The sequence below is a fragment of the Limtongia smithiae genome, assembly GCF_038497785.1.
Source record: "Limtongia smithiae strain NRRL Y-17922 unplaced genomic scaffold V1518scaffold_15, whole genome shotgun sequence".
Taxonomy (NCBI): Eukaryota; Fungi; Ascomycota; class Lipomycetes; order Lipomycetales; family Lipomycetaceae; genus Limtongia; species Limtongia smithiae.
Window position 1 is genome coordinate 140,768 of NW_027117636.1, and position 27,696 is coordinate 168,463.

Sequence of the window (27,696 nt, forward strand, 5' to 3'; positions counted from 1 at the left end):
GTTTCGGGAAAAAAATATTCACGTGATCTTCCCGTGACTCCGAGAGAACTACGTTCACGTGACTCGCGTGACAATGCTTTGAACAGCAACGCGTCGCGACGCGTCTCCAAGCGCTACCATCACCAACTTCGTTGTCAACAATGCGCCCGACGTCTGTACACCGTCGGGCGCATCCTGGGGTCATCTCTGACTCGGAAGACAGTGGACGGTTATCGTCTTCAGACGACTTCGACTTTGACTACGGCGCCAATGACGAGTATCTCGTGCTGCCATCGTCGCAACCACCGCCACCACCAACACCACCAGCGCGAGAACCCTCGTCCGAGTCCATAGATGAGCTTGCTGATTCACAGTTTGTTATACGTCTTCCGATTACGGAAGCACAGTTATTGTCGTCACCGCCATTACGACCAATTACGCCGCCGTCACTGCCACGGCCTGCGATTACGACCTCTCATGGAAGCGTGTCAACGACCTCCGTGGAGCGTGCGACGTCGACAACTGCGAATAGGATATTCTCGTCGAGTAGTCCGCTGAGCTCTCCGCCGAGTAGCAGTTTGTCGGACGGTGACCCACTGGTCAATCTCAAAGAGATGCTCGAAGCAGCTAAGGCTCTCAAGGATGCCCGCGCAGCACCGGCACCAGCACCGGAACCAGTCGCACAGCCTCCGCCTCCACAACAGCAATCCCGTCCACCACAAACGCGCATCCTTCGCGAACGCACAGAGCGCCAACGCAACCCGTACCTTGTCGACAGGAAAATGTACGAACTCATGTTCCGCCGCCGCGGCATCCAACCGATCAAGCTGTCCACTGAGTTGCGCATCAGCAAGGGCGAGTCGAACACGGGAATCGACGAGGATGATGATTCGCAGTTTGATCCTACACATAGCGGGGATAGTCAAGAGGATGCGAGTGTTGAGGTGCTTGTTGCGACATCGTCTCTGTCGTCGTCGCCGAGACAGCGTGCGGCGAGTACTTGTAAGACGGCTAGGAGTACACAGATGCACAAGACGCAGGCGCGGAAGCCGGTTAGGACGACGGTGCAACGTCAATTAAATTCAAGAACCGCATGTTCGTCCTCGACACGAACTCCGTTGCGCGATATATACGAGTTTCCAACTTCCCCCAAGCGGACAGCGTCGCCAATGTCAGTGCCACGAACTACATATTCCTCCCATGATCTGCACAAGCATCATAGAGCACTATCCGCGGAGAAATCACTGTTACCACCACCACGCGTACTTGCGACTGCGGAAGCGACGCAGCGAAGATTACGTACGATCACCGGGAGTCCGTTGTCCAGCGATATTAGTTCGAGATCCGCTTCATCGAATTCGTCAAACGAGGGTTCATCCAGCGATAGCGAGAAAGAAGAAGATTCGTTCGATGCGGAACTCGATCGTCTGAAAAAACGTGTTCGCGGTGTGCTTCCCCCGTCCTTTCTCACCCTCGAAGCCACTCGTCAACAGCGCGCCCCGCCGAAGCCGGCAGCACCAACCCAAGCGACACAAAGCATACACAAAGGCGTCGCCATCCGCAAAATTCGTCCTGCCGCGACCACATTACACGACGATCCATGGGCGAACTTCATCGGCGACTCGTCAGACTCGGACAACGACATGTTCAAGGGCGATTCGCTAGAGTCGCAGCCGCGAGTGCAAAGAGAGGAGTGCGTGAGCGAGCCAGATGTGGATACTGATGACATGGAGGCGGAAGAGCATGTTGATGGGATGTTTGCGCGTAGGGAGCGGCGTGAGGGGCAACCGCGGCAGCGACGACCACGGCGAGAGCCTGGCGAATCGCGTGCACCGCGGCAGAGTAGGACGACGCAGACAGTGCAAGGGCGGCGGCCGACACAAATATCCGGTACCAAACGGAAGCGCAGACCGAAGTCAGCATCATCTCACAAGCACAAACAACAACAGCCGCCACGCAAACGCCAGCGCAAACTTCCGGAAATCGGCATCATTGACGCATACATTGCCTCAAACCAACCCGGCGCCACCACCTCATGCGCCTCACCTCCACTGTTCGTCCGTGTCGCGGCGCGTTCAGCAGCGGAGCAACCTAGTTTCGGACGGACCTCTCCCTCGCGCAAGATATTTGAGTTCGACGACGAGGAGGATGAGGATACAGTTGCGGATGTGTTGAATCGGTGGCGCGAGGGTACACATGAGGCGTTTGAAACTGCGCGGATGCAGTTCCAACGGTCGCAGGCTACTCTCTTGTCTGAGCCGTCGACGGTGGTCCATGTTCTCAATCGCGTTGAGCAAGAGCAATCACGTCGACGAAATAGCAGGCTCCCGCCCGGCGTTATAGCAATTATACCCCCGGAAAAGGGCCTGATTCAAGTCCCCCCGCCAGCACCTCAAGTCGCGTCCCGCAATCGGTTTCTTGGATATACGGAAGTCGAGAACGGAGAATACGCTGTGCGTCGGCGCGCGCGGCGGACTCTGCCGCTCTTGGAACGCATCGCAACAGCGGTCGCTCAGCGGCAGCGGCAGGAGTCTGTTAAAGAACCGACGCCAGCGGCAACGCGACCGAGGAAAAGGAGAAAGGAGACGGTGTTGCCGCCGCGGCAACATTTACATCCGATGAAGCGGCCGACGTTTAATGTGCTCGATCCCGTTGTCGAGACAATTGATATCACAGGCAGCGATTCGCAGGAGCATCGGTCGGCGCCGGCGCCGAAGGCGACGGGAATAATCCAAGAGTTTCTTTTTCCCGTATTGAATTTCTCGATTACATTCGATGTATCGCCTCTTCGGCCAGGTACGCGGTTCAAGTCGCCTACTTTCATAGGCCACGACGGATTATATAACGCACTGCACATCTCCCGCGCCGAGGAAGATATTACCATGATTCAGATCAAGGACTTTCACTTCGCAGAGCGCCATGAGACATTAATCTGGACGCGTGCGAGCTCGGGGCTACTCCACGAACTTGAGGTAACATACGCAGGCATTCTCGACTGGGCGCTCGCGGAGCAGCATAGCGCGGAACAGGTCTCCTCTGACGCTAAAGAGCAAGTTTACGAATTCTGCCAATTTGTGGCAGCATACATCCGGACAAACCTCGTGCACGAGACGTTGGCGAATATCACGAATTTCATCGCGGTAGTAAAGCGACTAAACGTGCGGGTGTTGGAATTGTTTACGCAGTTCCACGGGCGCATGTCAAAGATCTCGGTTTTGTCGTTTTGCGTGCTCGCGTTCCAGTTGGTTTATTTTTATGAATTGTACGCAATGTTGCAGGGAAGTCCAACGATGGAGTACGTGCGCGCGTCGCTTGTACAGGAGATGTCTACCGCGGGGCGGTTACTCGTGCAGGCATTGCTACAGCACGGTATTGATGACGTATACCACTTCCTCCGATCCTGTCGCAATAGACTTGATCTCCAAATCGGGCGCGAATCGTCGTATTTCATTGAGCTATGGCTGATTACGATGCACACATTCGACACAGCTGCGAGCGATGACGCAGCTGAGGTGAAACCATTCTGGGAGCAATTACACGAGATCCTAGATGCGAGCTCGATCATTACCAGATTCAACGTTGATGTTTGTGAAAAAATCTGGTACGCGACGTGTATGATGTGTCCGCTATACCAGTTCGACAAGCACGGCGTTGCGACGCATATGTCGGCCGCAAGCGCACCGAGTTGGGGAGTCATCGAAATGATCATGGACAAGCTCTTATCGAACACGAGCTCGACATCCCGTGAGTTCTTGTCGTACACGCGCGCATGCTTTGCACGATGCTTGACGTTGTGTTTGGTCTGGAAATGGCCAGGCACGAAGACACTCGCGACATGTATGTACACCTATTTTGCGAAACGGAAACTCGAAAATCTGGCTCATGAGATTGCAACGGGATTTCCTGACTTTTTACAATCTCCGCACTATACACTCGAACTCTCCGCTTCCGACACGGTGTTCCACATATTCCTTAAGTTCCTGGCGAATTTGATACAAATCACGGCGCAGGATTTCACGCAGAGCAAGATGTTACCTGGGTTATTGGGACTTGTAACGCCGCTTAACGGGCGCGTATATCCACGGACGAAGGCGTTGATGGTGACAGATCTCGAGGCGCTCGAGAATACATATAGCCTGCTGTTGACGCAGTTCTGGGCTGCGCCGAAATCATTACGCCCCCCGGTGCAACAACTGCGGGATGTCATAATTCTACAAGAAGCACACGCGGAAGCGCGAATTCTCAGTGTCAAAGCATGGTACCACCTCACCCGACTCCAACTATTATCCACATCGCCTACCTCAGTCGAAGCAGTGGCCCCAACGGGATACGATTACAATATTTCCGAATGCGAGGCATGGTACTATGACCTGTTGCAGTACAGTCTCGACGACTACGCTACCCTCGAGCATGTCGACGCACGGTTATCCCATGCCGAGAATGCGCGCAGAGATATTAATCTGCGCGCGCACGAGGCTTTGATTCGCGAGTCAGTCAAGTATGGACAGATGCTTGTGCGCGAGGAGCGCCTATTTGGGAGTGCGCAGAGGGGCACTGCGGAGCGGATTAGCGCGCATGTGGAGAGGATTGCGGAGCGTATACGATAGGCATGGTTAGGAAGGCATAATGTTTTATAATAAAGGGTCATCCACGCATAATTCATACAAGTTATACAAAATAATGATACAGAGAGGGACTGGTTACTTCTCAGGCGACTCCGCCACATTCGAGGTAATTGGCGAGGTTGAACCCGAGATATTCACGGGGATGAACCGCTTCGGCAATGAAACTCTACCAAAGTTATTCCGGAACATGGCTTCAACCTCGGCGAAATCAATGTGGCTCGTAAGCGACCTGCGCGGCATGCACGAGATGCAATGTTTCGAATCGAGTTGGATGTCAAGCGGATCCGAGCAATGGCATCCCGCCGAGAGCGACAAGCGGACCGAGTACTTCTTCTTATCGCTCCCGTCTTGCGTGCGGTCGGATTCGAAGAGCTCGAAGCAGATTTGCGTGAGGTAGTCCAATTCCGGGATCGCGTTGCGGGAGATCTTGGTGGGGATGCCGCATTCATAGATCACGTTGAGTAGCGTGTATATATGCGACTCCTTCGTAAAATATGCGCAGCACGCGCCGGATTCGGAATCCTGGAAATGTTCGAGATCTGCGAGGATCTGCTTGAGCAGGGGTAAAGACGTGAGCAGGCCGATGTCAAGTTTCTCGTCGTTCGAGATGCCGTATTCTTGCGGACAGATGTAGTCAAAAAGAACCTTGGCGAGGCGGTAGAGTTCGCGTAGTTTGCTGAAGGTTTCATCTTGGAATTTGTCTGGGATGGATGGCGCAGAGGTGCTGGAGGTGGATTTGCGCGGCATTGCGTCGTCGCCAGGGGATGTGGTCGAGGATAACGATGTGCCTGATGCGGAGCCTGAGGATAGTAGTGGTGATGACTTTGCGAGCACATCCTTGGCCGCGGCTGCGGCGGCTGCAGCTGCAGCGGAGGAGAACGATGATGGCGCTTCGAATGGCAAAAACACGTTTTCCAGGAATTGTCGGTTATGTAATGCGTCGTATTTCATGGTATCGTATAACTCGGAGATCTTGGACGGGTCCACCTTCTCCACGGTCGTAAACTCGTCAAATAATTTATCCCAGCGTTCCTTAAACAACAACGGATCCTCACCACAGCACCAACGCGACTGAAACGAATTCACATCCCGGTTGGTGAAGTTGTACTCCATGACTTCGCGGTGGAAATTCATCAGTTCGACAACGCTCTGGATGACCACGGATGGTTCCGGCATTTTAGCAGGCCATGTGAAGTGCGGTGGAGGTTTCAGACCTTTGCGGAGGAGTGGCTTGATTTTCTTTTTGACTTTGTCCATTAAATCCTTCGCCGCGTTGGAATCGTCAAGTAAGTCCTTGCGCACGATGAGCGCATCGGAATCAATTTCTTTTTTGTCGAGGTAGGACGCTGCCCAGAGTTGTGCAGATGTCGCAACGCGGCGCTCAGAGGAGGTATATACAGTGACATCGTCGAGCACGTGGCGGTTCATGAGTAAGATATCTTTACGCATTTGGTCGCCAAGGTCTTGAGACTGGTACCGCGCGGAATGCGTCGGTTCGCCGCCCCACTTGAGAATGAGCTGCACTTTCTCAACCGTCCGGTCGTCTTTGAGCACGGGCTTTATCTGCACTTTTGTCCCGGCGAAGTCGACCTTGCGCTCCAATGCATGTGCGAGTTGCGCAAGCTTGGCCTTGTCCTCGAGCATCTCCTTCTGCGCGATGCGTGTGGCATCGATGACCTCTCGCAGTGGGGTTGCGCCGCGGATGATGACTTCTTCCTTGTGCTCTTTGAGCAGCGCGATGAAGATGGCAGAGTAGAACGAAAACTTCAGCTTCTGCTTCGGCGTGCGGTCTGCGTGGCGGATAATCTGCACGACGCCTTTGAGCCGCCAGGATTGTTGTTTCTGTTGCGGCGGTGTAGGTACGTTGAGGGACTGCGGGAGACGGCGCTGGGTGTCCTTCACTGCAACGAAGAGCTCGCGGAGGACTTTGGAACATTTGTCGTAGTACTCCGTGTTTTCCTTCACAAAAGAGAAACCATTGACGTCGATGACATATGACTTGCCGTTTACACGTAGGAGGTCGAAGCCGCAGATCGCCTGGTGGAAGGCGATGGCGATGCGTTTGGCCATGTCGGTTTCCTCGGCGGTGAGGTTTGTGACGAAGCGGATCTCCTTGCCGAAGGTGTTTCTACGCACGAGACCGTCGACGACGGGCGACTTGCGGGTTTCCGCGTGGCAGAAGCTCGGGCCGACAGTGTAAGCCTTGACATCCTCATAGTTGTCAGTGTCCATAAACTTTTCGTAGACAAAGCTGCCTTCGGTGCGGGGCGTGCAGAGGGAGGAATCGAACTCGGAGGACTTGTTGCCGACCTTGCGGAAGAGCTTGCGGCCGCCGCCGCCCTGCGAGGAGTGGTAGTAGATGTATACGTTATGGTCCTCGCCGTTGACCGGCTTTTCAACGTATGGCTTCTTAAGCACGGCGCCGTCGACGACAAGAGTATCTGCGTCCGGCATCTCCCAAGCGGGGGCAGGTCCACGTTTGATGTGCACGTTCTGCTCAAGCATTCGTTTTTCGAGCACCGAGTCGACGACAGGGCCGCCGTCGCGGGAGATTTCGAGACGCTTTGGAGTGGGCACGGAGATGGAGTCGAGCACGGCGAGAACAAGGCGGCGATCCCAGAGGAGTTTCTGGGACTGCAGGTCGTTGACGCAATAAGGCTTGCGCAGGTTAACGTATTTGATGGCTTTCTCGAGGGGGAACCCGGTGGAGAAGAACGAAATGAGGAAGTCGCAGGTGGGCCAGTTTTCGACGTCTGTCGCGCGTTAGTACTGCCACATGAGAAGAGACAGCAGTAGCTTACCCTCATCAAGGATGACCTTGTCTCCGAAGATAACAGTCTCAAACATGCCGTCTGCGATGAGGCGGTTGAGGATCTGACGGCAGGGCTTTGAGCGCGCCTTTGCGTCCATGGCACAGACACCGATGGTGCCATACTTGACGACTGCACCTGGTGTGGGCGGGCCTTGCAGAAGAGTGGAGCCCATCATCATGGCAGGGACTTGGGGGGCAGGCAGCGGCGGCGACAAGGCGAGTGGGGAGTTGGTGGAGTCGCGGGAAAGGGTCTTTGTGAGCGCGGAGAAGGCGGCGGCGCGGAGGGAGGGCGAGGAAGAGGCGGAGCCTATGGCGAGGCCTCTGTCGGAGGACATCGAGGACGACCGTGAGGACTTTCCAGAGGGCGCGACGACAGACGAGGCCATGGCGCGGACGTGAAGGAATTGCCAAACCGGGCAACTGCACTTAGACACGTGCGTTTGCGCGCGAATTTGCGCCGCTACACCATCGCCACCTTTAGAATCATCACCACCCCCGCCACTCCTCCATGCCCGCTCCACTACCCGTCGCCTCGGGCGCAAAGCGGCGCAAAGTTGGCGCAGACTCACAAACCCCATCTGCAACGGAAAAGCGCCACGCCTCGCGCATTTTCGCGCCGTTCCGAGTACGCTCTCATATCTCTCCTCGCGACCACCACCTACTAACACCCGCAGACCCTCGGCCATGTCACCTCCGCGGTGCCCTTTGCGGTTTCGACCCTTGGCCAATCGTTTGTCATCACCACCGTCGTCGGCACCGCCTTCCAGATGTACGACGCCGCCTCACTGCATCTGCTCTTCGTCTCCTCGCCACCGACCACTGCACTAATCACGGGCGTGTCGACGCAGTTCCACTTCGTTTACGCCATATGGGGCAGCTCCCTCGGCGTCTTCCGTCGCGGCAGACTCGAATATGCCGTAGACACGGGTTCTGACACACCCCTGCGCAAACTGCTCGTGTTTGGGTCCTTTGTCTGTGTGGCCACTGACGACGCCATCTACGTTTTCCGTTTTGCCAGCGCCGACAAGGCAACGCCACCGGAGTTGTACACGACCATCGTGCTTCCGCCGGGTGTCGGCAGCGTTGTCAAGCTTGTGCATCCACACACCTACCTCAATAAGATCGTGGTAGCCACGGTCAGCTACATCCTCTTGTTCAACGTGCGCACCGGTACCCTCGTCTTCCAATCCACACCGTTCACCGACGCGCTGCTCACTGACATCGATTCTGCCCCTGCGCTTGACACGCTAGGCCTTGTTTTTGACGATGGTACTTTACAGCTGTATAACCTGCGTTACAACAAAGTCCTCTTCGAGCTCTCGTGTCAGCAACGCACAACCTCGGTCTCCTTCCGCAGCGACGGCAGCGCACACATCGTCGTCGGCACCGCAGATGGTGATCTGTATTTTTATGACCTCAACCGCAAGAGGCGCGTGCACATCCTGCGCGACGTGCACACAGCCTCCCACGGCGGCGTCGTGCGCGTGGCGTTTCTCAACGGGCAACCCGTTTTTGTGACCGCCGGCGGCGACAATAGTCTCAGGGAATATGTTTTCGACCCCGAACCCAGCACATCGACGTCCAACCTTATTGTGTCTTCCCCACGTACGCTCCGCTCCCGCGCAGGGCATTCGTTGCCCCCTACGCATCTCGTCTTCGCCGACGACGCAGGACACTTCCTCATCTCCGCCTCGCGCGACCGCTCGCTATGGCTCTTTTCCCTACGCAAGGATGCGCAGAGCCACGAATTCTCACAACGCGAGAGCGTCGGGTCATCGGGCAAACGCCGCGCCGGTGCCGTCGGCTCGCTTCGCGAGAAGTTCCCTGAGATTACCGCGCTAGCGTATGAGGCTACGAAAAAGGGGGAATGGGAAAACGTGGTCACTGCACACGTCGGCGAGGCCTTTGCGAGGACGTGGGACGCGGACCGCGGAATCGTGGGGCGATTCAGGCTTGCATCGACGGATAAGACGACGGTGTCGACCGTCGGTATCTCGTTCTGCGGCAACTTTGCTATGCTGGGGTCCGCAGCGGGAAGCGTGGACATCTATAACCTGCAGTCAGGCCAACACCGTCGTCGTATTCGCGCTCACCGAAAGGCGGTTACTGGCGTAGCTGTCGACGGCCTGAATCGCACGGTGATCACAGCTAGCGCGGATGGTGAGGTGCAGTTTCGCGAGTTCAAGACGCTCGCGCTGGTTTCTAAACTTAGTCTCTCCACGCCGGCTATGAAAATGCTTCTTCACCGCGCTACTGAGCTCATTGCCGTGGCGCTAGCAAATAACACAATTGTGGTACTCGACCTCTCTGCGCGCCGTGTCGTGCGCGAGTTACGCGGCCACGCGGGGGGGATCACTGCATTCGACTTCTCCGCCGACGGAAGATGGATTGTTTCCGCATCCGAAGACAGCACAGTGCGTACATGGGACCTTCCGACTGGCAGCTGCGTCGATGCCGCGCACGTCGCATCTGTGGTCACCGCGCTCCGCGTATCGGGCGATGGCGGAGAATGGCTTGCGACCGCGCATCGAGACGGGGTTGGGATTAATTTGTGGACGAATCGCACTTTGTTTCGCGAGATGACGTTGGCGCGGGTGCGTGAGGTTGAGACTGAGATGGGCGAGCCTACGCTTGGTGGGGAGGGCGCCGAGGGGTTACTTTGCGGCGCGATTAAACTCGAATCTGACGACGACGAAGAGGAGGATGAGGAGGAAGAGGCGAGTGGAACGTATATGTCGCCTGAGCAGCTCGATCCGAAATTGGTCACCCTAACCACGCTCCCACGTACACGATACTCGACATTGGCGAACCTAGACATCATCAAAGCCCGCAACAAGCCGATTGCGCCGCCAAAGCAACCAGAGAAAGTCCCGTTTTTTCTTACTCTCGGCGGCAATGCCACCATCCCTAAGGAAGAAGTCAAGCCTGGCACGGCGACAGTGCGACGGAAAAAAGTTGATGACGGGATGAGCGTGTTCCAGAGGGCACTTATCCGCGCGCACGCTATGGACGACTACACAGACGTAATTACACACCTTAAATCTCTCTCGCCTGCTGCGACCGACCTCGAACTCCGGACGTTCGCGACATCCCTTCCTCCCACGCCCTCGGCCCCGGCAACCCCCGCCGAAATGACATCCTACTTCATCCGCGCGCTCACGTTCCACCTCACCCTCCGCCGCGACTACGACCTCGTACACGCATGGATGGCACTGTTACTCCGCGTGCATGGTGGATATTTAATGTCGTGTACAACCGCGGGCGGCGATGGGTTTGAGGAGGAAGTGGCGGAGGCGTTGAGGGGGTGGAAGAAGGTAGAGGAGAGAGAGAGGGGGAGGGTAGATGAGTTGGTAGGGTATTGTAACGGCGTGATCAACTTCCTAAGACTAGAGTAGTGGTTATGTACATGGATAGAAGAAAAGCAAACTTTTGGTTTATTTACATCTCACCGTTCCTCGCGTCGAATTTACACTTTACAATTTCATCTTCTTCGCTGCACTGGCATCTATATCATCCGCATCGCTATCGCGTTTAGGCACAGCGCTCGAAGTTGCCGCACTCATAGTCGCACTTGCTACTCCAGCACCGCCCGCTTTCGAGTTATGAAATGCTTGATCTCCCTTCGCCTTCGCCAACGGTCCCCAGAACTTTGGCTGCTGCGGATAGCGTGTGATCTTAATCTTTCGCGATGGCGGATTCGCCTCCTTGTGTTCCGTGAAATCAACCTCAAATGCTGGTTCCTTCGTATCGAGCAACTTCCGTGCCGGCGAACCCGGCTTAATGTTCGCTTCTGTCACAGGATGATCCTTCACCCACGCCCGCATCACATCATACAGAACCGCATACGACGCATTCGTCTTCACTGCTCCCGGTACCGCGTGTGTCGGTGAAACTTTATACCCCGCGTTGAGCAGCGCGGAATTTATCTTGACGAGTGGGGGTGAGGAGCAGCGCATGACGGAGGAGAGCTTTTGCGGAGTGAAGTAAAACGGTGCCAGCGAGCCATCGAGTTCCTCCGAAGCAAGTGTGAGCATGCCGGTAATACGGGGGAGTGTTTTGTAGATCGCCGGGTCAGCGGTGGATGCGAGGGCGAGAATGGAGGATATGAAGGCCGGGGAATGAAGAGGACCGGACCACATTGGCCCGCCGACCTACTTTCGTTAGCATCTCGACTTTAATAAAGAACACAAGGAAGAGGAACAGACGTGATGGACGAAGCCGCAGAGTTCGCAATTCGGACCAACAGGTGGCCCGCGCGGGAAATGGTATTTCTGAATCTTCCCCTGCTCGTCGACTGTCTGTTTGCCCATGCGCTGAGTGGTGGTTGCGCCACAGCCAGCGCAGGAGTATGTCATCATGGTATTGTGCGCGAGTTGCTTCACCAAAATCGGCGCGTTTCGCACGCGCACGAAAAGGCGCACGTAGAAATCGATTGACAGCGAGAGTAGCGGTTCGATTGCCTTTCCGTACCGCGCTGCTGATGTCGCGAGGAGGTGGAGAACAAGGCGCAAAGCGGATTCGTGTGAAAACTCCGTTTTGCAGGTATGTCCGCCGTAGTTTGAGAAGCATTTTTCGGGATAACCCTGCCCCGCCAATACACCCAAATCGGTACAGGTAACGAGCAGTAACCCGCCGTCGACAACACACTGCACTGCGGCATCGACAAATGGCGCTGCGGTGCCGTATGGATCTAGATCGACAACATGGAACGGGGATGTGGCCTTGTGTCCGTGCATGACGGAGTTGGCGTCGCCATGAGACGGGATGACAGTACCGATGGAAGGGTGGTTGGAGGGATGCGCGATGTTGCGGGTGATGGAGGAGACTGCGGAGGGGGAAAAGTCGTTTGCAAGCACGGTCTTGACGAGAGGTATTTCGCGCGCGTAGCGGATCGCGCGGAGGCCAGTAGCTGATAGCGCCTCCAATATTGTCACAAACGGCTCCGTTTCTGCTTCACTTTTCTCACCCGCCTCACTGTTCTTCTCACCACTTGCGTCTGTTGTGACATCTGCTCTGGCATCCTTCGCCTTGCGCCGGTGTTTCCGCGCGGTACGTTTACTCGGCTTCTTCGTCGCCGCGTACTCCTGCACCCACGCGGTGATCCCCAGCGTCGAAAGGTCGCGATTGAATTGTTGCACGGGGTTGTAGAACACATGATGCTCGGATTCGTAGAGCACAGTCGCGGATCCTTCTGTGAGGTGTACTGGAGTGGGAGCATCTGCGGTGTCGACAGCGGCGGAGGTGGTTGAGGTGAAGTTTGTGAGGGTGGAGGGGGTCGCGGTTGGTGTGGAGGTCATCGTGTGCAGTAGCGGCCGGAGATGGTCAAGCGGACTTGTAACCTCGTGCTTCCTCGCGTGTGTCGTCGTCAGGTATCTGTAGTATCTCGAAGACTGTGTATACAAACGTGCACGCGCGAAGACGTAACGCATTCTCTCGTCCTCGTGGACTTGAATATGCAAACTAGTTTTGGCGGTTGCCTTTCTTCCCACTCTTCATTCTTTACTCTCCACAAGCCATCACCTCAACCAAACAACAATGCGTACGCCATGACACCACCAAGTACGCTACTCTCACTTCCAGACGAGCTACTGCTTCTCATATATGCCTCCTTTGCGGGGTCGGATTTCTACGGCAGTGTGCTCGTATGTCGGCGGTTGAATCGGCTGCTCACGCGCGAGATGTATCGGCGGCTGAAGCTATACCTCCCTGAGGCGAGCGAGGACGGCGAGGATGCCTGTGGATGGGAGCGGGATGCTTGTCTAGTGAATCTGTTTGCGGATGTTTCCTTGGACGAGTGTGAACAGGATCGGAAAGGCAGCGGTGCACTGCTCAAGCGCACCTTCAAAGAGTACGTCGCCCTCCTTCCCTTCTCCGTGTGTCCATGCTAACGAGCAGATCCCCCGCGTTGGCACGCTGCGTGACCGACTTGACCGTCATCGGCGCTCCTCTGTACCCTACCCTTTCCTCCTCCGACGAAATCACAGCCTTTCCCACCCCCCCCGATGCTGCTTTGCGTGGCGTGCGCAGCCTTCTCGCCCACATGACTGCTCTCGAGTCCCTCGTTTTCGACGGCGACCCCGCGCAGCTCTCCGCATTCATCTACGCCGTTCCGCGGACCATCACTGCTTTATCGCTGCGGTCCGCGTCGAGATTACAGTTCGGGGATGTGTATCTGTTCCGCTCGTTAAGGCGCTTATGTGTGCACGGCGTGCCGGAAGCGGGGAGGAGTAAGAGTGTCATGTGGGAGAGTTGTTATGCTATTCGCATGCTGCTCGAACAGAACGCGGGCACGCTCGAGGAGCTTGTCCTGGGCGCGTGGAATCTGGACATGTTATTCGAGAGCTACGTGCCGGTTTTGCCCCGGCTGAAGTGCCTTGTGTTCGAGTTAGTCGCCGGCGACGCAGACACAGCCCCGGCGTGGGGATGGCTTCCGGACCTCATCGCGCCGTCGCGCGCGTCGAGTTTGAAGGTGTTTTTCACATCGTGCCAGCCCCCGCCACGATTACGCGGGATAGATTGGAAGGCGCTGCACAGGCTTGAAGGGCGACGACGGATCAAGCGAAAGTTGCAAAGTAAAGGACACAGCATGACTCCGGTGGTGGACTGGGCGACCGGCGAGGCGCGGGAGGGCTCGGTGTTGATGGAGCTCACCATTCGACGGCATCGGCCACTGTAGCATAGGAGATGAAAATAGGACATGTTACTATAAATAAAACTAAAGTACAACCAAATGCAGATGAGTAGTTATATCGACGAAACAGAACGCCGAGGAGGGAGTGAGAAACCAAAACTTATTAATCCATGTTGACGACGCGCAGGATCTTGCGCGAGTAGTCCTGCTCGTCCGAGAGCGAACCGTCGCTGAGCCGACGTTCCATCATGACAGGGTTAAGGCGCTGGTCGACGATGGCGACGCGGCCGGAGTTGAGCGATCCGGAGTTAAGCTTCTCTGCGAGTGGTCGGCTGGGGACGGTAGCCGCAGGCGTACCGCCTGAGGAGGCGAGCATGGTCGCACTCCGCTTTGGCGCGTTGGAGCGCCAGTCGTCGTCGTCGTCGATGTCATCGCTCTTGCGGCGGCGACGGAGGAAGAGGAAGACGACGAGGGCTGCGATGAGGATGAAGCCGCCGACCACGCCACCGACGATGCCGCCGATGGCGCCGCCGGACAGGCCGGACTTCGAGGACGAGGCGGAGGTAGAGCCGTTGGTGGCGGTGGCGGCGTCAGCGGACGAGGTGGTGTCAGCGGAGATGGTGCCAGCAGAAGCAGTGGAGGTGTAAGTGGAAGAAGAGCCGCCGGCGGCTACGGTGACGGTAACAACGCCGGTGGAGGTGACGTAGATTTCGGTGGTCGAGGTAGACGAGGAGGTGGTGGAAGATGAGGTGGTGGTGGAGGTCGGTGGGGAGGTGGACGAGGAAGTGGAGATGATGGCGGACGAAGTGATGAGCAGCGAGGAGGATGTGGACGAGGTCGAGGAGGTCGTAGAGGTCGTGGAAGTCGCAGAGGTCGTGGAGGTGGTTGAAGTCTTGGAGGTTGTTTTGGTTGCGGCCTTTGTTGACGAAGAGGTCGTCGTGGAGGTCGCCGCGGTGGACGAGTCCACGGTCAACGAGTTGAGCTCGTCCAGGTTCTCTACTGTGCCGACGTTCGTGAGATACACCGTAAAGTATCCATCACCGCCACCTGTAGTTTGTTAGTCACGGTTCGCGTCTTAAGGGGTCATCAAGCACAGGGGTTGCTTACACTCTTCGAGATCGTATCCGTAGCATGGCGTGTCGCAGTAGCTCGAGTCGACGTAGTCGGTCGGGATGTCGTTACCACACCAGCATTGGCCTCCCTCGGTCAGGCCGAGCACCGATGCAGTGATGCCGGCGCAGATGTCGAGGCAGTAGCCGGAGGATTGGTAGGTGTAGGTGTCGTTGAAGACGAGCGAGCCGGAGTCGCCGAAGCAGCCGACAGAAGTTAGCGACTGGGCGGCAGCAAAAAGAGGCGTCGCAGCGACGGCAAGGGCGCGGAGCAGCATGACTGTGAGGAGTGGGGAGGAGGCGGTGAACGAGTGTGGGTGTTGAGGGGGAAAGAAGGAGAAGGAGAAATGTTTTGAGGACGCGACGCGTAGACGCGTCAGAGGGACCAGAATAGCATCACAGTGTGTGCTTACTATGGCGCGGACTATACTGGGTCGTACAAACCCCTCGCTGACACTCCTCCGGCATCTTCACGATTCTCCTCATCCTCCTCTTCATCACCGCACCTCCATAATGGCCCGTTCTCCCGCCGACGACGGTCCTGCTGCCGGCGTGCGCTCACGGCGTGCGCGTGCGAATAGAGGTGTGTGGTCTCTGTTCTCTGTGATGTTGTGATCTGCTCGTACTGACTGGGCAGCGCGCACCCCCTCCGTCGATACCCACGAGTCGCAACTCCTGGCGTTCAAGGGCGACCACCGCCACTTCTCGCTTATCCGTGCGCTACACATGGCAGACTTCATCACCCTTCTCAATGGCCTCTGCGGCGTGCTCTCTGTGCTCTCTTCGCTGCGCTACTGCCTCGGCGATCCCGCCGACCACTTTGATCTTTGGCTCGCCATCGGCTTCACCCCGTTTGGCCTGTTCTTTGACTTCATGGACGGCAAGGTGGCGCGGCTTCGCAATAAGTCTTCGCTCATGGGCCAAGAGCTCGACTCTCTCGCCGATCTGATCTCGTTTGGGGTCGCACCTGCCTGTTGCGCTTTCTGCGTCGGCTTCCGCTCGCGGGTCGACACAGTCGTGCTCACCTACTTTGTACTCTGTGGTGTCGCCCGCCTCGCCCGCTTCAATGTCACCGTCGCGAACTTGCCCAAGGACAAGTCCGGCAAGTCAAAGTACTTTGAGGGTACACCGATCCCGACTACTTTGTCGTTGGTGTTTCTCATTGCATACTGGGTGTCCAAGGACCTGATCCTGGACGCACTCCCCGGCGGAGTTGTTGCCGCGGGGACCTGGTATGAGGTGCATCCAGCGATTGGGCTCTTCTTCGCGTCCGGCTGCGCGATGATCTCAAAGTCGCTGCAGATCCCCAAGCCGTAGTGTAAAATATATGTGTGAATATGAAGATGACTCCTTTCTGCCACAGCTTGCGGCTTAACTTTTCTTTTTCACCGCCTCCTTCTTCGCCACGTTCGCACAACTCACAACACACTCCATCACTATGGCTGAGCCCGTTGCCGCCATCGCCGCGAAGCTCGCAGATGCTGCCATCGCCGAGCCAAAAGCACCCAAGGCTAAAAAGTCCAAGAAGGATCCTGGCGACGCCTCATCTGGACCCCTCGAGCTCTCGCCGCCGCCCGTGTTCATCCCGCACCGCATTCAGCTGTTCGAGGAGCTTAAGCGCGAGTACGACGCCAATGTCGCTGCAAAGCCCCGTATTCCGATTATTATCACGCTTAAGGATGGGTCCACACGCGAGGGCACCGCGTGGGAGACGTCGCCTATGAGCATCGTCAGAGCCATCTCGAAGTCCCTCGCCGACCGCACAATCATCTCCAAGGTTAACAATGTTCTCTGGGACCTCGAGCGTCCGTTTGAGGAGGATGCCACCGTCGAGTTTTTTGACTTTGACACCCCCGAAGGTATGTTCCTCCTTCTCCGGGATATTACCCATGCTCACCCCCAGGCAAACGCGTCTTTTGGCACTCCTCCGCGCACATCCTCGGTGAGGCCTCCGAGCGGCACTACGGCTGCCACCTCTGCGTGGGACCGCCAACCGAAGATGGCTTCTTCTACGAGATGCAGATCGACGACGGCCGGGCCGTCACGCAGGCCGATTTCAGCGCACTCGAGACCATCGCAAAGTCTGCGATCAAAGAACGCCAGCCGTTCGAGCGCCTCGTCATCAGCAAGGAGAATTTGTTGCGCATGTTTGAGCACAACAAGTACAAACAGACCATCATCAACTCGAAGATCCCCGATGGCACCTCCACGACCGTGTACCGTTGCGGCCCGCTCATCGATCTCTGCGTCGGCCCGCACGTCCCCAACACCGGCCGCGTGAAGGCGTTCAAGGTGCTCAAGAACTCGTCGTCCTATTTCCTCGGCAACGCCGACAATGACTCACTCCAGCGCGTGTACGGCGTGTCCTTTCCCGACCCAAAGCTCCTTACCGAGTATCTGCGCTTCCTCGAGGAGGCGGCGAAGCGCGACCACCGCAAAATCGGCCGCGAGCAGGACTTGTTCTTCTTCCACGAGCTCTCACCGGGTTCGTGCTTCTGGCTGCCGCATGGCACCCGCATCTACAACGCGCTGCTGGATATGATGCGCTCCGAGTATCGCAAACGCGGCTACGACGAAGTCATCACGCCAAACATGTTCAACTCCAAGCTCTGGGAGCAGTCCGGCCACTGGGCGCACTACAAGGACGACATGTTTTCTATCCCAGTCGAGAAGGAGACATTCGCGCTCAAGCCCATGAATTGCCCATCGCACTGTCTAATCTTTAAGTCTCGCGAGCGCTCGTACCGCGAGCTGCCGTGGCGAGTTGCGGACTTCGGCGTGCTTCACCGTAATGAGGCGTCCGGTGCGCTTACGGGACTCACACGCGTGCGCCGGTTCCAGCAGGACGACACCCACATCTTTTGCACGCAGGACCAGATCGAGGACGAGATTTCCGGCGTGTTTGACTTTTTGCAGCACATCTATGGCATCTTTGGCTTCACCTTCCGTTTGGAGCTGTCGACGCGCCCGGAGAAGTATCTGGGTAAGCTGGAGACATGGGCAGACGCGGAGGCGAAGCTTGCCTCCGCGCTCGACAAGTTTGGTGCAAAGTGGGACATCAACCCCGGCGATGGCGCATTCTACGGACCTAAGATTGATATCACCATCTCGGATGCTTTGCGCCGCCAGTACCAATGCGCGACGATTCAGTTGGACTACAACCTCCCGGAGCGCTTTGACCTGGAGTACCACGTCGCCACGTCCGAGGACGCGACCACGACCGCTCCGGGCGACAAGGCGCAGTACGCTCGTCCAGTGATGATTCACCGTGCGATTCTTGGGTCAGTGGAGCGCATGACGGCCATTCTCACCGAGCACTTCGGCGGCAAATGGCCGTTCTGGCTGTCTCCGCGCCAAGTCCTCGTGATCCCCGTCGGCGTCAAGTATAACGCGTACGCGGAGGAAGTTCGTCAGATCCTGCACGACGCAGGAATCTATGCGGACACGGATGTGGGCGGCAACACGTTGATGAAGAAAGTGCGCAACGGCCAGCTACAGCAGTACAACTTCATCCTGATCGTGGGCGAGCAGGAACTCGTTGCGCGCGGCGTGAACGTGCGGAACCGCGACGATCCTGCGTCGCAGGCGAAGGGAGATCTTGTGCTACTGGAAGAGGTCGTGAAGAAGATGGTAGCGCTGAAGGAGTCGCGCGCGCTGGTGAATGCTTTGTAGTAGCTCAGTCGTCATTGGGTGCTAAGGACAGTAGAATAACACAGTACGTCATAATCACGTGATGTCACGTGTGAGGCGCAGTCGTCCTCGACGAGGCGTTACTTCGCGATTCTGACGCTTCAAACCATCCCCAGTACACCCTACCCACGCGGCACAGTCGCAGCGTGGCCTTATGATGAAACGCAGCGACACTACCGTGCGTCATGCTGCACCGCCGCAGCCACCACCGACCCTGCCTGCGCAGGTGCAGCAAATGATGATGCAGGATCCCCAGCGTCAGTCGCTGTATGCGACAGAGCCGCCGCCCCGCCGGGGGGCGCCGGCGGTATCCCCCTCCCGCGGAGCGTTCTCGACGACGCCGGCGCATGCGAGCGGTGCGGGACCGTACAGGTACACAGAGACGTCGACGATCGCGCCCCCAAGTATCGTGTCCTCCTCGTCGACCGAAAGCGGCACGACTGAGCCGTCCATCGCGATGCCGGGGGGATATCCCTCTATCGATGCGCAAGGGGGTGTTCTACAGGACCAAGAAGGCGAGTACAATGATGATGAGAATAACGATGTCGATCCCACAACGGAGCGGCGGCGGCGGCACGCGCAGTACAGCGACGTTATGAACACCAGCATGCAGGCCAATCCGTATCAAGTACCTGTTCAACACGGCGAGTATGTCCCATTCGACGACAGCGTTGCGGAGGGTGACGAGGAGGACGATGAGGAGGACATGGAGAGTGCAGTGAACGGTCATGCGAGTGTGACTGGGGCTCAATCTTTCTACAATGGGTATGCACCGCAACCCCCCCCCGGTGCGACGACGAGTACAGCGCTGGACGAGCAGGTGAGTGCGGCTCAGCAGCAGGTGGTGGTGGTGCCGCCGCCACCGCCGCCGCCGATGGATGCGCAGGAGGGCATGATTACGATACAGCCGCCGTCTTTGTCGAGTTCCTCGTCCCAAGGCATCGCGACGCCGCCGCGGCTGGAGAGCGATGAGAGCGGACGCTCGGGGCGGTCGTCGGCAGCAGTTATGATGATGCCGCCACCGCCAGCTGAGCCTGTGATGCAACCTTCCGTGAGCGGGTCGCGTACGCTCGTGAAATCGCGCGCACCGGGGGCGTCCACTCGCGCGTTGGTTGTGACGCCACAGGTGTCCACGACCGCGCTGGCCGTGACGTCAGCAGCACCACAAGCACCAGCCACCACCGTGAACACAACAACGATCCCCACGAGCCCCGACGAATTGAATTCAGCATTTGTCTCGCCTGTACCGTTCAGCGGCAATCCTACAGACGTGCTGTCCCAACGCTTCTCCGTCTGGCGGCGTGTGTTGAAAGATATCATTGCGTACTTCGAAGAAGTCGCAGTCGCTCAGGACGCACGCGCGAAAGCGCATGCAAAGCTCGCGAATATTATCCCCGTACCGTTTCGGGATACCAGCGACATGTTCTTACGGTCAGGGGGTATTCAGGACACCACGGGTATTATACACAATTACCACAAGGCTGCAGGGCTACATGCGTCGGATTCGCGGGAGAAGATCGGCGGGCAGGTTGTTCCCCGGTTAAAGGACTTACGTCGGGATCTAAGCTTCAAGATTAAAGAGATCAAGGGATTGTCAGGAGACTTTAAGAACTCGGTGTCGAAAGAGCTCGAGGCGACCAAGAAGCAGGTTGGTGTGCTGACCGAGGCGTTGAGCGCGATGGCGGTGAATCCGCATCTGGTTTCCGGGAAGTACGATCCGTATATCGTGAAGCTTGCCGTGGAACGGCAACTGCGGAAGCAGATCGAAGAAGAGAACTATCTGCATCAGGCGTATCTCAATATCGAGACTTCCGGGCAGGCGCTGGAGGAGATCGTGGTGAAGGAGATCCAGCAAGCGTTCGAGACGTACTGCAAGTGTCTCGAGACCGAGGCGCAGGACACTCTTGACGCGGCGCACAAGTTGACGATTAACTTCATCGAGCTGCCCTCTGCGAAGGAGTGGACGGAGTTTGTGCGACGGGACGCGAATTTCATCGATCCGAGCGTGCCGGTGAGGAAACTGGAGAACATTGTGTACCCGGGACGAGATGATCCTGCGACGGTGCCGATACGCGCAGGGTTACTTGAGCGGAGAACAAAGTATCTCAAATCGTATACGTCGGCGTGGTACGTTCTCACGCCGACGTATCTACACGAGTTTAAAACTTCGGATCGTAAGACAGATTTAACACCGGTGATGTCATTACTCTTACAAGACTGTACGCTGGCAGAACACTCTGAAGCATCGGCGCACTCATTCAAGTTCTTGATGAAAGGGAAGCAATCCGGGCAATTACACCGGGGACATAGCTGGATGTTCCGCGCGGAGAGTTACGAGAAGATGATGGTCTGGTACGATGACATCAAGCGTCTTACCGAAGCGGAGGAGGGGAGTGGCGCAACAGTCGTGGCGAGAAGGAACGGCACGGGGGGTGTGATTTCCGGCGGCCGTCCGTCGAGCGAGTTTTACGCGCCGGGAGCGAACACGAGTGCGTCGGTGCTTGCGCATGGGGTGGCGCGGAGATTACCTCCGACGGGAGCGAGCACGGCGTCACAGTCGCGGATAAGTATGGACTCTAGTCTCTCCGACGAGCGGTTCCGGTGACGGCGGTGAGAGAGGGAGGAAGGGAGGGAGAAAGGGTGCAGCTGCATAGTTTGGGAATTGTATATCATACGGGTTGTTATTGGCGGTAGTTGCGGTTTTGTTTCGTGCGTGTGTGCGTGGGATGTGTGTTTGGAAAGAGAGCGCCTGCATTATGCATTTGTAGTTATGGTATACAAAAGAAACAAAAACATTGCGATGTGGAAGAGAGTGATAGAGAGGTGTTAATCAGCCCAGGGGACTTTGGGGCGCACGTAGCGCGAGTCGCCGATCTGGGGAAGCTCGGCGTCGGCGTCTTCGTCGTTGAGCAGGTCGAATGCGCCACGGCGACGGGCAGGGACCGCGGTGGAGGGAGTGGCTGTGGATGTGGAAAGTGGTTTAGTTCGAGGAGGGGGTGCGCGTACGGAGTGCCAGCCGTCACTATCGCTGTCGTCGGGGGTGCTCATGCCGGCGGGTGCGGTTCCGGTGACGGGGACAGCGGGCACGTCGAGAGGCGGTGGCGGTCGGAATGATTTAAGCAGCGACGGCGGGGAGTACGGAATGTACTCTACCTTCTGCTGGGGCGGCTGTTTATGCAGTTTGCGTGGGTGGTGCGAATTAGGCGACGATGGCGACGACGGCGTCGGCGACGGTGGTTGTCCTCCTTGTCCCTGTGCACCTTGTGTTGGTGCTTGTGCTTGTGTCGTAGACTGCTGACGCGAAACAGAGTTCCACACTCCGTTCTGCTGCGTCTGTGGTAGCGCAACAGGCATAGACCAACGCTGCTCGCTTGCTTGCTCCTTTCGAAACTCCGCGAGCCGTCGTCGTTGCTCGTCCGCGATCGCATCCCGCGCTTCGCGTTCTTTGTCCCTTTTTTTCTGGTTCTGGCGCTGTTTCTTCGTGAGCTCATCTCCGGCGGAGGACGAGGGCATATATGTGGATGACGGGCGGGATGATGTGCGTGTCGAGGCGGCGCGGACAGGGATAAAGCCCGCGGGTGCAGCATCTGGGAGACGGGCGGTGGAGACTTTGAGCACGCGAAGGGGCTGGTGTGGTGCTGAGACGGAGGAGGGAGGAGGGAAGATTGGAGGGGGTGAAGGCGTCGTGGCGATGATGGATGGTAGCTGTCGTGTGTCCATGGCTCTCGTGGATTCAGCGTCGACCGTCGTCGTCGCCGTCGCCGTCGTCGCGGGCGTGGAGGTCGTGGCGGTGGCGGTGGCGGTGGCGGATGTAGTAGTAGTAGCCTTGCGTGTACTCTTCGCTTTCTTCTTCTTCCCCGCCTTGCGCTGCACTGTTATCGCGCCGTTGGCATACCCATTCCGCGCCATGTCCTCGTGTCGCGCCGGGCTCGTGAAGATGGCATATGCCACGTACACGCACACGCATGCTGCCACGATGCTGCTTATCGTTTCGAAAGACGTCATGTCGGGAAGTTATGTGAGAGAGGGAAGGTGGAGGAGGATTGAGGCGGGATACTGATAAACGATAGAGGGACTAGGCAGAGGAATCGAGAAGTGGCCGGGGGACGATAGGGCTGGACCGGGGACGGATGACGAGGTGAGCCGCGCCGGGCGCGGCGACGGATGTGGATGAGGCGCTGCTCTGGCCAGGAGCCTGACGCTAGGAAGACTGAGAAGCGAAGAGGGCGAAGTGGGAGGAGGGTTGCAGACCGGGATATACTGCGAGAATAGTAGTACGAGAAGGAGGGGAGGGTGGAGGGAAACGGAGGGAGAGGGGCTGTTTGGGGCGCCAACACATCGCAACGCACCGCAACGCCGCCGTTATCGCCATTCTGCGCTGCTGCCGCTGCTACAGCGCCCCGGTGCAGCTGCCGTCGTGATACCCCGTGCGACTAGATTAGCTGCTAATGATGTCTTCCCGCCAGCGTGGTATGTTCAGTCGCGAATTGATCAGTGCGGAATGTAGACTGCTCGTGTGAGGAGGAGAGGTGGACCGGATCGTGATAGCGACAGACCGACCAACGATGCGGTGGCAACGTTTCGGAACAGCGTGCCACGCCTCTGTGCACGACCGGCGATGCGCGGGTTGTCACATCACACAACATGCACGCGCATCGAATATCATATCCTGCTCGTGCAGCCCGTCGTGTCGCTCCTGCTCGTGAGAGTCTGACGATATGAGCAGACATCTCCTCTGCGATGTGGCCGACGCGCGCCGTCTCGAGTCGCTTCTCGCCTTTCGTCTGTTAAACTTGCTTCCAGCCTTCCGCCTCCGTCACACTGATAGCCCTTGGTGAGCTCAACTCTGCATCGCGACTCCGGTGTGTGAACAAGCCTTCGACGCGTGCAGATACTACGCCATGACGAGCCCCCGCGAGACCGCCATGTGCAGCACCAAACGGCGCGTTCCCTTACTCTCCGCCCCCCGCCTCCTTGTCCCCTGCGATCCGCGGTACCGACGATAGCAGAACCACAGGCCACTGCGCCAACGTGCACGTGCTCCCGCTCGAATGCGACGGCTCTGTGAGCTACTACAGCCAGAGAACACGGAGCACCGCCTCGATTACTAAGCGCACGAGTGTTGCGGGAGAGCGATTCATGTGGACGCGCATGGTATGGTACTCTAGCGCAAGAGAGGGGGGTGTTGGGACGGAGTGGTGGTGGCATTCCAGGCGGGTTTGCTCTAGTCTATGCTGGGTAGGAGGACCCCGCAGATAGGCGCGTCGACTCGTCATTGAATGCGGACTGCTTTAGCGCAACCGCCGCAGTGGCAGCAGCACGATTGTCCTCTGTTGAATGATGCCAACTTCCTTCTCCGTGCCCAAGTGTAGTTTGGAGCCATTTGACTTCGCTCAATAAACGTCTCTGCTGCAATGCCATGCATACACTCAACAGAGTCCCCTTGCATTACTCCCACCACCCCCCTCGTCATGTCGTCGCTCTTCAAGTATCCACAACATCAGCACAAACGCCTCTCTCATCGCATAACGTGCAGCACGCAAAGATGTTTACGTGCCCTTGCAATGCCTACCGTGGACGGTCGAAGGCAAACCTCGCTAGACACCAGCAAGGCAAGAAGTGCAGAATGCATGTACGTGACTGCTGCGGCTTCCCCTCCCGCGTGTCCTGGACTGACTAGGTGTGGTATAAGAGCCGGCTCCCGTTCCTAGGGGCAACGTCGGCAGACGTTCTCAGCTGGAGACAGAACTCTGGCTGTGTTCCCGTGCAGCCAGTTGATCCTGTGCAGCTCGTCGATCATAGAGAGTGGACGCGAACCATCGATCGCTACTGTGACTACGCGACCGCTTACATTGAGCATCTGGAGCAGCGTTTGGATATCTCTCCAAATAACAGATTCGCATGTTTCATCGGTGCTCTTCTCAATGAACAACAACCAACTCCACAGCCAAAAGTGAATCTGAGTGCAATGGCGCCCCCCTCGCCAGGTTCGGAGACTTCTCCACTGCCATCAACTCTGGAGAGCTTTCACCTTCCCCCGGTTGTGGAGACTTCTCAAGCACCCCCAGTCGCGACTGTGTCTTCCCTGCTGCCAGCTCTGGAGACTGCTCTGTCATGTCCAACTGCCCAGACGTCTCCCCCGCACAGCACCACACGGATTATAAGACGAAGGAAAACTTCGGAAACTGCAATGCCATATTGAACTGCCAACTTCGTATTTTTTTTTTATTTTTTTTTGGCGTACTGGTGGGTTTAACTCTTGTCGATGTCACGGCGACCGCGCGCTTTCACCACCCACCCGCCCCCGCATGTACCACTAACTGCAATTCCTACTTTTGTTCCCGACATTGCTCAAGTGTGCTGTAACTACGTAGTGCCATGGCGGGCTCACTAATTCTGTAACAGTCGTGCTAGCTAGCTTGCCGCTATAAACAGCCAAGCACTTCTGTCGTCGTCTCTCGAGCAAAAAGACTAGGTGCTAGTCGTTCGGTTAATCTTATCGAATACAAACGCGTCGAGCCAGCGTTCCGCAGATGCCGACAGCGCTATTGCGCCGTGAAGCGACATAGACGGCGGCCGTGACTCGGCGACTGGCATCGCTACCCGCGCACGCGCCGCCGTCGCGCGCAGACTGGCGAAGCAGGGACTGTCTGCGCCTAAGACAAAAATGCGGGGCAGACGTTGGCAGGCAGCAGCGCGTCGCGGCGATCGATTCGATAAGATAACAGGAGCCCTAACCCTCTCGCGGCGGACACCGCCAAGTATAGATGGCCGCGAAACACCAGCGCCCGCCGGAGCCCGCCTGCCAGCCCGCCCGTCCACGCCAGCACCATTCGTCGTCGGCGCAGCGTCGCAGCTGGCAGCGTCGGACAAGAAGGCGGTGCAGCCCCTCCGTCCTCCCTCCCACGCAGCGCGATTTTTGCAGGCGCGATGGACAGCCACCGCCGCAGCGCGCGGCGGATGCAGAACAAGGACGTGCGGACAAACACAAGCGACGAGTCAAAGCATGTCACTTGTCGAACCGGCGTCGGGACCTCCGTCAGGCCCGCTCCTCGGCCGCATGGCTCGCTCGGGTTCGGCCCGAGGGCAAGGGCAGGGGCCGGTTCTCGGTTCGTAATCAGGGCGGAGTTCGGCGGCCGCGCGAACTGCGGCGCAGGCGCACGCACAAGCCGAACACGGTTATGCGCGATAAGGTTTGGCATGTCTAAACTCTATTGCTGCGCGCGAGCGCGCCGCGCGCACCTGTGCGGCGCGGGCAGCGGGGTGTTTTAGCCGCATTGGGCGCGCACGACGTGACGGCAGCCCCGCGGTGCTGTGCTTCTGGCGAGCGGTTGCAGGTGGTGCAAAGCGAGAGAAGAAGCAGACCAGGCAAGACGGCGGAGTGGGCTGTCAGGGTGGAGTGCTCTGCGGATCCGCTGGCTTCCAGAAAGCGTGTGGAAGGCGGTAGCTAGCGATGTCAGCGAGTCTGCGCACCGCGATGGCTATAAAACCGCCGCGAACTGCAGCAAAAAAAAACACGCGCTCCTCGTCCCGTGGTGCTCCGCGCCGCTCCGCGCCGCTCCGCGCCGCCACGCCGTAGCGGACAAGAGTGGCGGCGCTGCCGGTCGACGACGGCCGTGGCGGACAGCAACGGCGGCATCGCACGTCTCGCCACTGTTCTGGAGGGAGAGCCAGGAGGGATCTGGTGTTCACAGCCGGGCAGATCACACCACCGCAAGCTCGCGAGTCGCGGTCCGCGACCGGCGCGTCGGCGTGCGAGCACAAGAGCACACGGCAGCGCGCCCGTGGTAGAACATTCCTGCGTTCTCTGGAAGCCTCTCCCGGCGGGCGCCTACCACGGGCGCGCGACGCGTCGACGCCGGGCGTGGATTTCTAACGCGTCGCCCACTGTGCCCACGCGCCCTGGCGGGCGGGAGGCGGAGCGCTTTATAGCACGATCCGGGCGGGCGCTGACGACGGGCGAGCGAACCGGCAGTTCGACGCCGCGTTCCGCGCGGCGCTGCCGCCGGATCGAACCCGCGCATGGCGCGGCATATGACAAATGCGAGCAAATTTGAGCTGCACTGGCGCTGTCCTGCCGCTGCTTCTGGGGTTGCACGGAGGACGCACGGCGGAGCACGCAGAGGCGGCCGCACGCGCATCAGCGCGACGGAGATGCAAGCCCGGCGCTGAGAAGGGCGAAGGCAGCGGCCGCCAGGGGCGGCGGTGTCGTGGCGTGCGGTGTGCTCGCCACTTGCTGCGTGTGTAAGCGCAGCGCCTCGAGCGTGATGCTGAGAAGGCGTGAACCAGCCCGCGAACGCGAACCGGTCGGCGCCGCTGCTGCTAATTGCGCTGGTTCGGACCCTGGTGCTGCGGCGGGCGTTGTGGCTCGGTGTGGCAGAGGGCTGCCGTGCGGGCGCCGCCGCAGCAGCAGCAGCAAGGGCGTGGGCGGGCGGCGGCGGCAGCAGTAGCAGCGTAGGAACAGCGGCACAAGGGCAGCGTGAAGACTGGAGAGAGGGGGAAGGGTGGAGGGAGTGGCAGCAGAGGGAGCACGAAGCAGGAGCGAGGATGGGCGAACCGGGGCGTGGAGGAGGACGGGGACGTGGTTGGGCGATGGGCAGGCCTGGACGGCGCCCTGTGCAGCATGACGCCGGGGAAATAGGGCACAAGTGCACACGCGCTGCGCGGTTAAGCCGCAACACTCACGCCCAGCGCCATTACTCAGCCGTGGTCCAGCCCGTTCTCATAATCGCGATTATCGGATCCCGTGCCTGCGGCCGAAACCGGCCTAGCGCAGCAGCTTATCGTGGCCCAATCAGGACGCGCCTGCGTTCTTATTTACGCCGCCGCCCGCCCTCTGGTGTTTGTCTC

General features: G+C 58.1%; 11 protein-coding genes across 11 annotated transcripts; 7 read left to right on the forward strand and 4 right to left on the reverse strand.

Annotated features, from left to right (window-relative positions):
• The first annotated feature begins 102 nt into the window (after positions 1 to 102).
• On the forward strand, positions 103 to 4,643 carry V1518DRAFT_422869 (Mus7/MMS22 family-domain-containing protein). Its single transcript, XM_066905557.1, has one exon. It carries the CDS (start codon positions 141 to 143, stop codon positions 4,584 to 4,586), a length of 4,446 nt encoding a protein of 1,481 aa, XP_066757274.1. The 5' UTR covers positions 103 to 140; the 3' UTR covers positions 4,587 to 4,643.
• Positions 4,593 to 7,989, reverse strand: V1518DRAFT_422871 (histidine phosphatase superfamily-domain-containing protein). Its single transcript, XM_066905558.1, has 2 exons — positions 7,406 to 7,989; positions 4,593 to 7,357 (listed from the first exon to the last, which is right to left on the reverse strand). Exons 1-2 carry the CDS (start codon positions 7,800 to 7,802, stop codon positions 4,680 to 4,682), a joined length of 3,075 nt encoding a protein of 1,024 aa, XP_066757275.1. The 5' UTR covers positions 7,803 to 7,989; the 3' UTR covers positions 4,593 to 4,679.
• V1518DRAFT_422873 (Utp21 specific WD40 associated putative domain-containing protein) lies at positions 7,887 to 11,005 on the forward strand. Its single transcript, XM_066905559.1, has 2 exons — positions 7,887 to 8,041; positions 8,091 to 11,005. Exons 1-2 carry the CDS (start codon positions 7,925 to 7,927, stop codon positions 10,809 to 10,811), a joined length of 2,838 nt encoding a protein of 945 aa, XP_066757276.1. The 5' UTR covers positions 7,887 to 7,924; the 3' UTR covers positions 10,812 to 11,005.
• On the reverse strand, positions 10,665 to 12,938 carry V1518DRAFT_422875 (N2,N2-dimethylguanosine tRNA methyltransferase-domain-containing protein). The gene is made up of 2 exons (XM_066905560.1): positions 11,622 to 12,938; positions 10,665 to 11,567 (listed from the first exon to the last, which is right to left on the reverse strand). Exons 1-2 carry the CDS (start codon positions 12,843 to 12,845, stop codon positions 10,890 to 10,892), a joined length of 1,902 nt encoding a protein of 633 aa, XP_066757277.1. The 5' UTR covers positions 12,846 to 12,938; the 3' UTR covers positions 10,665 to 10,889.
• Positions 12,769 to 14,147, forward strand: V1518DRAFT_422876 (uncharacterized protein). Its single transcript, XM_066905561.1, has 2 exons — positions 12,769 to 13,264; positions 13,312 to 14,147. Exons 1-2 carry the CDS (start codon positions 12,870 to 12,872, stop codon positions 14,090 to 14,092), a joined length of 1,176 nt encoding a protein of 391 aa, XP_066757278.1. The 5' UTR covers positions 12,769 to 12,869; the 3' UTR covers positions 14,093 to 14,147.
• On the reverse strand, positions 14,095 to 15,484 carry V1518DRAFT_422878 (uncharacterized protein). Its single transcript, XM_066905562.1, has 2 exons — positions 15,155 to 15,484; positions 14,095 to 15,094 (listed from the first exon to the last, which is right to left on the reverse strand). The coding sequence occupies exons 1-2, from the start codon at positions 15,432 to 15,434 to the stop codon at positions 14,211 to 14,213; spliced, it is 1,164 nt and encodes a 387-aa protein (XP_066757279.1). The 5' UTR covers positions 15,435 to 15,484; the 3' UTR covers positions 14,095 to 14,210.
• Positions 15,485 to 15,648: 164 nt separating this feature from the next.
• Positions 15,649 to 16,531, forward strand: V1518DRAFT_422881 (uncharacterized protein). Its single transcript, XM_066905563.1, has 2 exons — positions 15,649 to 15,739; positions 15,794 to 16,531. The coding sequence occupies exons 1-2, from the start codon at positions 15,670 to 15,672 to the stop codon at positions 16,471 to 16,473; spliced, it is 750 nt and encodes a 249-aa protein (XP_066757280.1). The 5' UTR covers positions 15,649 to 15,669; the 3' UTR covers positions 16,474 to 16,531.
• Positions 16,532 to 16,536: 5 nt separating this feature from the next.
• On the forward strand, positions 16,537 to 18,953 carry V1518DRAFT_398060 (uncharacterized protein). Its single transcript, XM_066901833.1, has 2 exons — positions 16,537 to 17,015; positions 17,060 to 18,953. Exons 1-2 carry the CDS (start codon positions 16,595 to 16,597, stop codon positions 18,826 to 18,828), a joined length of 2,190 nt encoding a protein of 729 aa, XP_066757281.1. The 5' UTR covers positions 16,537 to 16,594; the 3' UTR covers positions 18,829 to 18,953.
• Positions 18,952 to 21,654, forward strand: V1518DRAFT_422883 (uncharacterized protein). The gene has a single exon (XM_066905564.1). It carries the CDS (start codon positions 19,001 to 19,003, stop codon positions 21,449 to 21,451), a length of 2,451 nt encoding a protein of 816 aa, XP_066757282.1. The 5' UTR covers positions 18,952 to 19,000; the 3' UTR covers positions 21,452 to 21,654.
• Positions 21,655 to 21,672: 18 nt separating this feature from the next.
• Positions 21,673 to 22,851, reverse strand: V1518DRAFT_407613 (uncharacterized protein; the record flags this gene model as incomplete). The annotated part of the gene is made up of 1 exon (XM_066902005.1): positions 21,673 to 22,851. The coding sequence occupies one exon, from the start codon at positions 22,849 to 22,851 to the stop codon at positions 21,673 to 21,675; it is 1,179 nt and encodes a 392-aa protein (XP_066757283.1).
• Positions 22,852 to 24,160: 1,309 nt separating this feature from the next.
• On the forward strand, positions 24,161 to 25,183 carry V1518DRAFT_127271 (uncharacterized protein). The gene is made up of 2 exons (XM_066900717.1): positions 24,161 to 24,478; positions 24,539 to 25,183. Exons 1-2 carry the CDS (start codon positions 24,266 to 24,268, stop codon positions 25,046 to 25,048), a joined length of 723 nt encoding a protein of 240 aa, XP_066757284.1. The 5' UTR covers positions 24,161 to 24,265; the 3' UTR covers positions 25,049 to 25,183.
• Positions 25,184 to 27,696: the final 2,513 nt, after the last annotated feature.

Coding starts and splice junctions, on each gene's coding strand:
- V1518DRAFT_422869 (XM_066905557.1), top strand. CDS start 141: ATGCGCCCGACGTCTGTACACCGTCGGGCGCATCCTGGGGTCATCTCT.
- V1518DRAFT_422871 (XM_066905558.1), bottom strand. CDS start 7,802: ATGGCCTCGTCTGTCGTCGCGCCCTCTGGAAAGTCCTCACGGTCGTCC. Junction 7,358..7,405: donor CAAGGTCATCCTTGATGAGG/GTAAGCTACTGC, acceptor AACGCGCGACAG/ACGTCGAAAACTGGCCCACC.
- V1518DRAFT_422873 (XM_066905559.1), top strand. CDS start 7,925: ATGCCCGCTCCACTACCCGTCGCCTCGGGCGCAAAGCGGCGCAAAGTT. Junction 8,042..8,090: donor GCATTTTCGCGCCGTTCCGA/GTACGCTCTCAT, acceptor TAACACCCGCAG/ACCCTCGGCCATGTCACCTC.
- V1518DRAFT_422875 (XM_066905560.1), bottom strand. CDS start 12,845: ATGCGTTACGTCTTCGCGCGTGCACGTTTGTATACACAGTCTTCGAGA. Junction 11,568..11,621: donor TCTGCGGCTTCGTCCATCAC/GTCTGTTCCTCT, acceptor TAACGAAAGTAG/GTCGGCGGGCCAATGTGGTC.
- V1518DRAFT_422876 (XM_066905561.1), top strand. CDS start 12,870: ATGCAAACTAGTTTTGGCGGTTGCCTTTCTTCCCACTCTTCATTCTTT. Junction 13,265..13,311: donor CTCAAGCGCACCTTCAAAGA/GTACGTCGCCCT, acceptor GCTAACGAGCAG/ATCCCCCGCGTTGGCACGCT.
- V1518DRAFT_422878 (XM_066905562.1), bottom strand. CDS start 15,434: ATGCTGCTCCGCGCCCTTGCCGTCGCTGCGACGCCTCTTTTTGCTGCC. Junction 15,095..15,154: donor CGGATACGATCTCGAAGAGT/GTAAGCAACCCC, acceptor AACAAACTACAG/GTGGCGGTGATGGATACTTT.
- V1518DRAFT_422881 (XM_066905563.1), top strand. CDS start 15,670: ATGGCCCGTTCTCCCGCCGACGACGGTCCTGCTGCCGGCGTGCGCTCA. Junction 15,740..15,793: donor GCGTGCGCGTGCGAATAGAG/GTGTGTGGTCTC, acceptor CTGACTGGGCAG/CGCGCACCCCCTCCGTCGAT.
- V1518DRAFT_398060 (XM_066901833.1), top strand. CDS start 16,595: ATGGCTGAGCCCGTTGCCGCCATCGCCGCGAAGCTCGCAGATGCTGCC. Junction 17,016..17,059: donor TGACTTTGACACCCCCGAAG/GTATGTTCCTCC, acceptor GCTCACCCCCAG/GCAAACGCGTCTTTTGGCAC.
- V1518DRAFT_422883 (XM_066905564.1), top strand. CDS start 19,001: ATGATGAAACGCAGCGACACTACCGTGCGTCATGCTGCACCGCCGCAG.
- V1518DRAFT_127271 (XM_066900717.1), top strand. CDS start 24,266: ATGCATACACTCAACAGAGTCCCCTTGCATTACTCCCACCACCCCCCT. Junction 24,479..24,538: donor GCAAGAAGTGCAGAATGCAT/GTACGTGACTGC, acceptor GTGTGGTATAAG/AGCCGGCTCCCGTTCCTAGG.